Here is a 12,778-nt window from a genome sequence, read left to right on the forward strand (position 1 = left end):
AATGACATTTAATATTAAGGCAACTGACATATTTGAAATCAATGTGAAATCTCAAGCTTTCAAGTTAAGATTACAAATTTGGAAAACTTGTGTCTGCCCCTATGATATCGAAAGCTTTTCAATAGATAATGACTTTTCTCACAGATGCAATGGCAGTATCAGGGGGTGAAACTTTTTTGGTATTATAGAATGAATGATATGTGTTAACATATAGATCTTCATAACTACGTAACAGTATTTTCCAAATGACCTGGTCATGATTTTGTATGGATGTGTGTGTGTAAAAGGTCTAGTTGAAGTTCAAGGTAGACCAAATAATTTAATGTAGGAGATTGAATAATGTTAATCACATGGTTTTAAATTCCACCTTATAACTAACTTTTAAAACTATTGCAGCCTATCCCGTGTGGCTCAGTGGTTGAGCGTCCACCCAGGAACCAAGAGGTTGCGGGTTCGATTCCTAGTCAGGGCACATGCCCGGGTTGCGGGCCCAATCCCTAGTCAGGGGCATGCAGGATGCAGCAGATCAATGATTCTCATCATTGATGTTTCGATTTCTCTCTCCCTTCCTCTCTGAAATCAATAAAAATATATATATATTTTAAAAAACATGTTCATTTGTAGTGGCTTGTTGGCACCTGCAAGAGCCAATTGTACTTGTCTCTTCACCACTCCATGTTCAACGACATCACACTGACAGCTTGCAACTGGCCATGGTGGAAATATTTATATCACAAAATTGCTTCATGCTAAAGATTGGGGGTATTTACCCCTTAAACAGTTGGTTGCTATAGGTTTACAAAAAAAAACCATAAATGAAATATTTCTATGGATCCCTGGCTGCACAAAATAGTATAGTTATTTTTTTAAAGAATTACCTGTGCATACTTTTCAATAGTTTCTGTAATTATTGTCCTTTAATTAAATGAATGTCATTGTTGCCCTATCTGGTTTGGCTCAGTAGATAAAGGGTCGACCTGCAGACTAAAGGGTCCCAGGTTCGATCTGGTCATGGGCACATGCCCAGGTTGCAGGCTCGATCCCCAGGGGGGAGCGTGCAGGAGGCAGCTAATCAATGATTCTCATCATTGATGTTTCTATATCTCTCTCTCCCTCTTCCTTCCTCTCTGAAATAAAAATATATTTAATAAATAAATGAATGTCATTGTTACTTATCTCAAAAGTTTTAGGATAGCTAAAGGTGACTGCCTCAGGGTCACCAGGTCACCAATGTCCTCAGAGTTTACCCAGGTAAGAGGATTCTGTCACAAATTCATGAGAGGAACAGTGGTGATGGGTGTGGAGACTTGCTGGGAGGGGTTAATCTGAGTGTCATGCTTTACCAAGAAGAATTAATTATAAAGAAAAACTGCATAATGTAGGAAAATAACCTACCTGCCATTACGCAGGAAGTGTCAGAAATCGTTTTATTTATGAAGATGCATTTTGTTGGCTTTTATTTGTATTTCAAGGTTTTGGAATATCAGATATTGAAATCCAGTTCTTACAGTGATGAGTTAAAAAAAAAAAGGCTGAGAAGAATATCATAAAGGCAGGACAAAAATCAGAACTTGCAATGGAACTGAGTCACTGGTATTGCTTAGACACTTCTTTAAAATATATTTTTATTGATTTCAGAGAGGGAGAGAGAGAGATGGAAACATCAATGATGAGAATCATTGATTGGCTGCCTCCTGCACACCCCACACTGGGGACGGAGCCTGCAACTCAGGCATGTGCCCTGACCGGGAATCAAACCCAGGACCCTTCAGTCCATAGGCCGATGCTCTATCCACTGAGCCAAACCAGCTAGGGCTGCTTATCCACTTCTTTAGAAATTTCTGGAAACATACCCACAAATAGCCAAACTTTTCCCCACTGTATTCTAGAAACTGATTATACTACACATTGGTTTTTAGTTTTCCCAATGTCATTTTATATTCGATTAAAATGAGAATACAGAATAGAAACAATATCTCACATTCCTAGTAGAAGAAAAATGGTCATGGGGAAAAACCCAAATTCAATGAAATCTTGCATCTAGCAAGAAGTCTGCGTGGTGTGTGCCCGGAGTAGTTGCTAACATAGGAGTTCTGCTGCGTTAGAAAAAGGAAGTCAAGAAAAGCCTTTGGTGATCTTTGTTTTCTGAAACTTCTGAACTAAATAAATCAAATATGAAGTCCTATAGTTTACTGAAACTTGTTCCACATAATATATCTTTATTTTATGTTGCTTATTTATTTATTCTGTATACATCCAACCTGGATTGTTTCATGTTTTCATGCATTCCTTAAATATCTTACACTTTTATGGAAAATTTGGATGTTTAAATTGTTTTTACTAGACTTGGATGTGGTTCTTTTTTTTTTTTTTTTTTTTGCTTTTATTAATCTTCACCTGAAGATATTTTTCCATTGATTTCTTTAGCGAAAGTGGAAGGGAGGGGGAGAGCCAGAGAGAAAGAAACACTGATGTGAGAGAGACACATTGATTGGTTGCCTCCTAAAAATGTGCTCAACCAGGGCCGGGGAAGGAACCTGCAACCCAGGTACATGCCCTTGACCGGGAATTGAACCCAAGACCTTTGGTCTACGGGCTGATGCTCTACCACTGAGCAACACCGCAACGTGGTTCTTAAGATACACAGGATGGGGCAAAAGTAGGTTTACAGGTGAACAATCGCCAACCTACTTTTGCCCAGCCCTGTATTATACCCTGCTCTCTGCTCACTAGCAGTTTCCATTTTTCCACCCACCCTTTACATACACCCGCAGTTTCTATCTCCGCATTTTCCGCGATATTAAATTCAGATCTCCTGGTTTCACAAGTACCCCTGAGCGCCATCCCGCCTGCTCAGACCTCCTCCGAGCTTCAGATGTCAATATCCCGCTCTGTCCAGACCTGTTAAGCCAACTTCTTACGGTAAAGCCAACCTGTGCATAAGCAAACTCATCCACTTGCTTCCCGACCCACCAGACTCTTATATTTCCCATTTTTGTTTGATGGGTAGAACCATCTACTTTAGTGGTTTGCAAACTGTATTTAACCCACACATGAAGCATGACGTTCATTATATTTAAGTAACAGTGTCTCCCACCAGCCGGGATTCTCTACTTGGGAATGTACACAGGCAGCTATATATAAAAGCACCTTATGTGTAGAAGAAATAAGAAATCTTCAAGGATGCATAAAATGACAAAACGGCAGTGCTCAGAGGAGTATTTATAGCTGGAAATGCTTATATTTTAAGAAAATGAAAGTTCTTAAATCATAACCTATCTTTTCTCTCTATGAAAGTAAAAAAAAAAATCACAGTAAACATAAGCAAACAGAAGGAAGGAAATAATGATTACAGTGGAAAAATCAATTAAATATGAAAAAATAAAATACAAAGAAAACCAAAAATTAGTTCTTTGAAACCAACTTGGCACACTTTAAATGAATGAGAGAGAGGAAGGGAGGGAGAGGGAGGGAGGGAGAGAGAGAGAGAGACATCTCAGAGAATGGAAGGAGATATTCATATATCATATAACTGATGAGAGACCAGCATCCAAATATATAACCTACTCTTACAACAACTCAATAACAAAGTAAAATCAAAGGGAAAAATGAGTAAAGAATTTGAATAGACATCTCTCCAAGACAATAGCCACTGAGCACTTAGCACATGCAAGATACTCAGCATCATTAGTCTGGGAAATAGAAACTAAAATCACAAGCCAATTCACATCCACCGGACGCCTGCAGTCAAAGGAGGGACGACAGCAGCGAGGACGTGGGGTAGGGGAGCTGTCACTCATGGGAATGCAAAATGCTGCAGCCACTTTGGAAACCAGTTTGGCAGCACCTCAAAGCGGTAAGTATAGTTACCTTAACTCATCAATTGCACTCCCAGGTCTATCCCCAAGGAAATGGAAAACATACCCCCACGTTAAAAAACTTACATGAGTGTTCACAGCGGCATTATTCACACTAGGCAAAAAGTGGAGTCAACCAAAATGTCCATCAAAGGATGAATGAGTACATGACATGTGAGAGGCCCATACTACTGATACATGCTACACAGATGAGCCCGAAAGCACCGCGTAAAATGAAAGAAGCCAGTCACACAGGCACATGGTGCATGGCTGCCTTTGTAAGAAATGTCCACATCAGGTAAAGCTGTAAGGACAGCCGGTTTGACTTGTTTCTAGAGATAAATAGCCAAGGGCTGGGTGTGGGAGGGTGGGGAGTTACTGCTAATTGGGACTGGGTTTGTTTTGGGGAGAATAAAAATGTTCTCAACTTAGATTGTGGTGATGGTGACATAAATTTTGAATATCCTAAAATCCAATGAATTGGGGAAAAAATGCCAATGATTTATTTTGAAATTGAATTCTGAAAAATGTATAGACTTTCAGGTGTTTCTTTTTTTTTTTTTTAGGGAAAAAAATCTATAATTATAGATTTCTCCTCTTAATGATTTAAGCATCAAGTCAAAATGCAAGCATTTTATTACCGAGATAGTGCAAATGCATATTTTTTGTGGTATCATTCTATATTTTTCCTTAGCTTTTCCTTCTGATGTATTTTTAATCTGACTTCAAATAAATAAATACTATTTGTATTGCACTGTCTGGTCAATATATCTTAAAGTAGCAAATCTAAAAACTGTGTTTCTCAAAATTAGAGTTCAGACACAGTATTTTAATAGTCTGTCATCATTCACATAAATTATTAGTAACTTCGCCAGCAGTTTTCAGAGATTCACATTGAATAAGGCTGATGGTACTCTGAACACTAATCAAAGAACATAATCTTTAAATTCTTTTAATTCAAAATTACATACAAAGAAATTCCACTCTGGCCCTGCTTATCCTAATGCTTTCAATTTAACCATAAGGCTCTGTGTTTTTGCATTCACTGTGATACAATTCTTAGTTGACTACCACGCACCAAGTTATTTTCACTTCTCAATTTTAACAATAAAAGAAAAAAGTCTGGTTGGCATGGCTCAATGGTTGAGCACCGACCCATGAACCAGGAGGTCATGGTTCGATTCCCGCTCAGGGTTGCAGGCTGGATCCCCAGTAGGGGGCGTGCAGGAGGCAGCTGATCAATGATTCTCATCATTGATGTTTCTCTCTCTCTCTCCCTTCTATGAAAGTAAAAAAATATTTTTTAAGAAAAGAAAAAAATTAGGAAGTGTTGGTTTGTATGTTCCTCACGTACTGTATTACTTTGGAAAGTAACCGCAATTTATGGCTTTGAGACCTGAGATCATACTGTGTTTTCTGATGATTGCCTATCATGTGAATAACACTGTATCACACACCTGCGTTCAGACATAAGCAGAGCCCCCTGGGAGAACAATGCCCTCAGTCGTCTACATCGCCACCAATGTCTTACCTTTGTCTTGGCAGGCTGATGAGGGGCTGTTTGTGACACCTCTTGCTGAGGCTAAAGAGCTTGTGCACAATTCTCTGCGCCTTCAGGAAAAGTTGTTTCATGCTGTTCTCCAGTTGTTCGTAGCGGCGCTGAAAATTAGAATCCATTGTCCACAAGTGCATGATGGTAGACGTGTTGAGGAAATAATTCATGGGCAGCCTTTTCATAAAGAACTTGAATTCATCTGGGGAAAAAAATCATGAAAATCCAATACATTAATTATAAACAATTATCTTCCTTTTTCTCCAAAACACATTTCACATGTTAATATTAAAAAAAAAAATGAATCCATGCAATTTATTATTGGTGTGTAGCAAATGAATAGAAAGATGTTTGGATGCTTTAATAATATTTTCTTCTTGGTTTCCCTTTAAAATAGAACTTTCAGGGAAGAAGACAAAGTAATTTGGTCAGAAAATTGAAGCTAAACTTATTTTTTTCATGTTCTCCTTTTGATGGTCTTTGAATGAACTCTCTCCATAGGTAGTGGTCATTAATTCAGCCTTCATTTTTGTCAGTAGTATTAATAAGCCTTTCCAAGTGTTTTATGTCAAAGAAATATTTTCAGAAATGTTTATTAACTTAGTATAGAATATATATATATATATAGTATTATGAAGCACATTTATTAATATTTAAAGAGGGAAAATTTTTTTAAAATAGAAAATGATAAGATTCAACTCTATACTCTGATTATTCACTTTAATCATTTGCAATTTGTTTTGATATAATAGTGTAAAACATAAATGAATACTAAAGAGAAAAATAAAAAACATTTAAAGCTCCAATATTGACTCTCATCTTTGTTGTACTAATTATCATGCCTGAAATCATCTTATTTTCAAATGTCTGATTAACCAACAGTAGCAACAAAAGTTAATGCTGCACGAAAATAAGTAATAATCTAAAAGGTCTACTAATTATCCAAAAACAAAAAGACAGTGGAGACTATAGCCAAAAGGTAGAAACACCAAAACTGCCCATAAAAATAAATGAAGTCTTGATACATGCCATAACGCAAAGCAACCTTGAAAATACGTGAGTTAAAAAGCAAATATGGTGTGATCCCACTCATGTGAACTCTCGAGCATAGTTAAGTTCACTGAGACAGAAAATAAATTAGAATTCATCTGGGGAGGCTAGAGGGGGGAATGGGAAATTATTGCATAATGGCTACAGGATTTCTGTTTGGGGAGATAACTTTTTGGAGACAAGATAGTGGTGATGGTTGCACAACATTCGGAATGTAGTTAATGTCACTGAATTGTACAGGTAAAAAGATTACAATGACAAATGTTACATATTTTATCACACTTAAAATATTAAAATATGGTAGCTGAACCTTTCCTTCATCTCCCCTTTTATATCTGAAGTAAATAGTATAAACTGACTCAGAACATGCACTTTTTGTTGCTTTTAGTATTTTTGAAAATATTTTTGTTGAAAATATCAGGAAGTGCATGTTTGGGTTAACTCCACAAACACACACCAGCATACTGCAAGATTTGGAAAATGTTTCCAATGGCTGAACAAGTATTACATGGCAAGTGCAACAGAATACATTTTGGTCATTTTTCCACCCATTATGAAGTTTTGTGGTATGCATTAAACCCCAGCCTCTCTGCATTAGTTTCCCCCTTTGTAAATGAGATAGAGAGTTCTGGATGATAGTCTCATGTACCTTTAAAAGTCTATGATCGTATGAGCAGTTGTTTTAAATGCTAATTTGGTTAGTCTTAAAGACCCAATTCAAAAGCAGTTATTTTCAGCCTGGCTGCTGTGGCTCAGTGGTTGAGTGTCAACCTATGAACCAGGACATCACCTGTTTGATTCTTCGTCAGGGCGCATGCCCAGGTTGCAGGCTCGATCCCCAGTAGGGGGCCTGCAGGAAGCAGTCAGTCAATGATTCTCTCTCATCATTGCTGTTTCTATCTCTCCCTCTCCCTTCCTCTCTGAATTCAATAAAAATATATATTTAAAAAAATATTTTCAAATGTCATTATGGCTATTATTATCATTATCATTCAATGGAATTTGGACGAGGTGTGTTAACACTTGTTCTTTGCATGTAGGCACCATTCTGTTAGAGTACCATATTGTCATTAGCACTTCTTAAAATGTGCCATTTCTCACTTGGTAAATGAACCACATTAATTCAGATACCTGGTTAGAGCAATTAATTTATATTTATTCCATGTGTTAGGGCTAGCTCGATAGTCAGATCCAAGCTACTTCAATGCTAGAATATGCAACTTTGTAACAACGTAACAGAAAATTCCATTCACGGATATTAGGGTTGTTATTTCTTCTACAACAAACACATGCAGAGTCGTGGCCTCTTTGGGACATTGCAGGTATAGACTTTTACCAGAAGGAAAAGTAAAACCAAAGGAAATGATAACACTCTAGCGCAAGTGATTCCGAGGAAAGATATTTGCGCATACGTCCATTTGATATGCTTCGAGTCATCTTTTTAAGAAAGCAGGGTTACAAATAAGAAATGCATTTTGAAATTCCAATTCCACAGAACCCTACGCTTTGTTTGGTCCCATATGTCTCTTTTGAGAGTTCCGCTCTTTTGAATAAAGGAGCTGATGCCTGGGACTGGGAAGCGTCCTGGGAGTAGTCTCAGAACAGATGCCACTACTTTGAAAACTAATCATTCATTTCATTGTCGTCTTTTACGTGAACACGTTTGATAAGCCTTGATTGTTTCGTGGGCATGCATATTTTAATTCTTTTCATTGTTCGTTCTAATGCTATTCTGAAAGTCTCTAAATCAGTAAATTATATTCGCAGTAAAGGATAGCTTAAAATAGAATTTAATTCTATCAAAGTGTACATAATTGTGTCAGCTGAAAACCATCATGGGGTTATTTCTAAGAAACATGGTTTTAACATAACACATGAATAATTACTTCATGATAAAGTCATTAAGAGTCACCACTGACAGTCACCCAAGCCATTTATTGGACACCTGCTGTACACAGAACAACAGCTGTCTCCGTCTAGGAGAGAGAATACGAATAAGCCTTTCATCTTATTTTTTTAAAATGACAAATAGACACGAAATACATTTAAGTGCTAGAAATAACGTCTCTAGTATCTGAAATTCATTCTACTTAGAAGTCAGTAGAATCCCCAGAAAGATTCCTGTGGAGATTTTTTTCCCCTCTCATCTATAGCAATTGATAAAATTCACATATTTGTAGGATATAAAAATGAGATATGAATGACACATTAGAATTATGATGTGCACTGGTGATTTACAAAACTACAAAGAGGGGATGTCAGATAACGTCTTATCCTACAATAATGTCCAAACTCAAGTAGAAGATGAAGTACCATTGCTTTCCCCCCTCCCTTTTTTTTTTCTTTTTTCTTAATCTACCATCACTTTTCAAATGGCAAATGAACAGGGACTAGCCATACTTTGTGGGGCAAATACAGTTATAAAAGAAAACAGGGTGATCTCATGTAATCTGGAAATACCCATTGAAGAGTGTATCAATTGAGTGTTTTTGCCCTGTATAATCTTGAGGACTAGAGAGAAAGTAACACCCACCACGATAATAATAATAATAGTAATAAATATCACCTACGCTAGCAGGAATTTATAGTCACTCAGTCTTCCTAACAAAACTAATTCACAGGAAGCAAAGAATAATGCAAAGGGAAATGCATGGTATTAATGAATTCTGTGGAGGCAGAGAGAATCAGGCCAGTGACAAGTTTCCAATAAATTACAGAAGACTAGCTAGGCACCATGTTGACTCCAGGCTGCTGTTACTTCTCCATGAAAAATAAAGTATTTTTAAAAGTAGCACAACCAGGTCTGTTGCTCTCTACCACCCTTCCCCTGATAGAAACGCTAGTTAACACCTGATATCTAATTAGCTAATTTTAAATTAATGATCTGTCTATTAATATGAGTTCTTACTTTGGGCAGGAACTCTTTTAAGTGCTTTAAATATTAATTCCATTCCCCCAATAACCCTTCATGTAAATTTTATTGGAGTAGTTTTGTATGTAGAATGCAAATCATCTTCAGTTTCCTAACTCTAATGTCAGCAAAATTATTACTAACACTAATGTATTTACATATTGATCCCATGTAATTATATATTATTTATGCTCTTTCTATGCATGCTTCACGGTTGAACAGGTGAGAGTGGGGAACTGAGCATTTTCAGGATGAAAGGGAACCAGCCATGAATGCACATGCCCTGATTTATATTTCTGCCTGTACTGACGGGCACGGGAAACCTTGACCAATACAGTTGATCACATATTTCTAAATATTCAGACACTCTCTTCAGAGCTGCTTTAGAATATGTTTTCAAAGGTGTTCTTACAGCCCTAGCTGGTTTTCTCAGTGGGTAGAGCGTCAGCCCGTGGACTGAAGGGTTGTGGGTTTGATTCCAGCCAAGGGCATGCACCTTGGTTGCAGGCTTGATCCACTTTATACTTATGGGAAAGTATTTCTAAGGCTGACAAATAAACATCAAGCTGTATCTACCACTGACCTTCAAAGTTATTGCCCAACCCGGGTCCCCTCAAATAAAGCTATTTCTTATCACCTGAGAGCCACGTTTTCCCAGAAGATAGCATGGATGCTTCTACATTCTTCTGGTTCAAAGATCTGCCTAAAAAACAAATTCACTGCAAAGCTTGACAGGACAGCAATATCGCCCTTAAGTAGGTAAGAAGCCAGATTGATAAGTGGGAAATTGAGTGGGAAGCGTTGATGGGAAGAGAAGCTGTGACAGGAAATTCCATCCTGTGGGGGCAGAAAGTAAGTAAAGGCTGAAATGAAAATCGGATCTATGAGGAAGTGCTACCAACATACACACTTTTTTAAAGATATTTTTTATTGATTTCAGAGAGGAAGGGAGCAGGAGAGAGAGAGAGAGAGAACCATCAATGATGATAGAGAATCATTGATTGGCTGCCTGCTGCACGTCCCCCACTGGGGATCAAGCCCATAATCCGGGCATGTGCCCTTGACTGGGAATCAAACCATGACCTCCTGGTTCATGGGTCAACACTCAAGCACTGAGTCACACAGGCCAGGCCAACATACACATTTTGACTCCACAATCCTGACTAGAATGGGTCAAGTTTTACTTTTACAAAGATTTTTTTTTTTCTCTCCAAACATTCGTAAGGGATCATTTCAATGATTTTTATCAGTTGAGAATTTTCTCAGCTTCTGCATTAAACCACTGGTATGACTTTAGGTGGCCACATATTCAGGCAAGTCTACTTAAACCGTCCTATGCGCCAGGAGTGTAGAGTTTATACTGATATTGACAGAATACTATAATGGGGCATAAAGTTAATGGCAAGCCTCTTCACTTGCTTGTGAACTGGCTGAATTTATAAGGCAGCAAAATTATGGGTTCCCAAGGGCATAAATCAAAAACTGATCTTAATCCCTTAGTAGCTGCCTAGAAATAAATTATGTTTGTCCGGACTTTTCTTTTTCTTTGAATGATGCATCATATTTTTATATTAAAATACGTTATAGCATCATATTTTCACATTAAAATACTTCATAACATGGTAAGCCAATTAATCTGTCTTTCATTAGATTGCCTTTTTTTTTTAATGAATCTCCCTTCAAGTGTTTGAGAAATTACCCAAACAGAGCTTTATCTGTAAGTATAAAATCCACAAGGCTCAGGCGCCCTTACAAAGTAGATGCATCAGATGTACCCACCCCGAGCTGGAATTTTAAACTGTTGATGCAATAATAGCCAAAGAGATCCAGAGACATTGAAGCATGCAACTGACTGACAGGTTTCAGGGGGACAGGGGTGGGTGGGAACAGATAAACCAAAGAACTTATATGCATAACCCAGGGACACAGACGATAGTGCAGAGAGAGCCTGGGGAGTGGGTGAGAGCAGGGTGCAGGGGGCCAATGTGGGGAGGGGGGAAAGGGACATCTGTAATATGTTCAGCAATAAAGATAAAAAAAGAAGAAGAGGCCACCTAGAGCCATTTCTTAGGAGGTGGTGATTGTGGCAGTAATGGTGGTGGTTAGTGCACTGGCACGCTCATAGCTGTCCGCAGTAATGATCTCGTCAAATAAACCTTCGAGATTTTAGACTCTGTCCTGACTATGGAACACAAGAGTAGCTTCCATAGCTTTCTTGGTGGTTCTGTGTGTTGCCCAATATCTGTAAATGAATTTCTTATCGGGTGAGATCAGATAGAGCCTGTTTTTCATACTTGCAGCCAAGGGCCTGGGCTGATAGAGGGGCTGGTGTCAGAAACAGTGGCCACAGTCTCCATGGGCGGCAGAGAGAATATGTACTCAGTTTCCTAGACTAGGTGGGGGGGGGGGGAGTCTCTATTTTTTTTAAACATATTATTTGTATTGATTTCAGACAGAGAGGGAGAGAGAGAGAGAAACATCAATGATGTGCTCATCAGTTTATTTTGTTCATTAGATTCCACATATGAGTGACCTGGAGAGTATCAGGCTAAGTGAAATAAGCCGTCCGAGAAAGACAAGTATCACATGACCTCACTCACAGGTGGAAAAGGCTTTTTAAACCCATACAGTGCTAAGGGTGGAACTTAGACAACAGAAATACCACCTGGGCTGGTCTAGAATGAAGAGCTTGTTATAGAAATAGCAGTTGGGACAGTGCCTACATAAAGCTGAATGAAGGGCATGAAAAATTCAAAGACTGAGTGAGGGTGAGCTGGTTACTACAAATAGAGCTGGAATGCTTAAAGAGCTGGCGTTCTCCCACTTTCTTCTCAAAGCACAGACCGAGTCTGGAAACTTCCACAGAGTTTGCTCAAGAAATCATTTATGTCTCCTGGCTGTAGGGCTTCCAAACAAACTTGGATCCCAAGGTTGAATGTCAATTGCCTGCCAGATGTCGTCACCGTTAGGAAAAAAACATGGATTAGGAAGGTAAGTGTAGACGAAAAGAGGCCACATGCTAACCTGGCCGGCTCAGGGAGGCCTGTGTGACAGCCTTGCCAACTCAGAGCCCTGAAGTCACCACAAGGATGGCCTGAAATGAAAACTTATTCATGAAAAGGCAGCTTATGGTGGGTAGTCGTGTTCTAGGCCGGGATCGTCCCTGACAAAGGTCAATCTTTACCTTAACTGAGCCTGCTGTCATTTTGCATCAACGATAACATATCGTTGGGATGTCAAATTCATGTTCCTTCTTCTGGACCCCTCAAAGCACAAGCACTGCATCCCCTCATTGGTACTGAGTTACCTGTTGACTGTTAACTATCCTGCACCCACCTAAATAAAAGAAGCCTGTGTCTGTCATTTTACTTCTTATCCAATCCCAGGGGTTTCCCTGCGTGGCTCTCC

General features: G+C 38.6%; 1 protein-coding gene across 4 annotated transcripts in view; it reads right to left on the reverse strand.

Moving 5' to 3' along the window:
- BRINP3 (BMP/retinoic acid inducible neural specific 3) overlaps positions 1-12,778 on the reverse strand; it is a 161,580-nt gene that overhangs the window by 21,564 nt on the left and 127,238 nt on the right. For all 4 annotated transcript variants that reach the window (XM_036355209.1, XM_036355210.1, XM_036355211.1 and 1 more), the window contains one exon: positions 5,389-5,611. In XM_036355209.1, coding sequence (XP_036211102.1) covers positions 5,389-5,611 — 223 coding nt within the window. The remainder of the gene's footprint in view (positions 1-5,388; positions 5,612-12,778) is intronic.

Source organism: Myotis myotis, unplaced genomic scaffold (genome assembly GCF_014108235.1).
Source record: "Myotis myotis isolate mMyoMyo1 unplaced genomic scaffold, mMyoMyo1.p scaffold_m19_p_21, whole genome shotgun sequence".
In the NCBI taxonomy this organism is placed as follows: Eukaryota; Metazoa; Chordata; class Mammalia; order Chiroptera; family Vespertilionidae; genus Myotis; species Myotis myotis.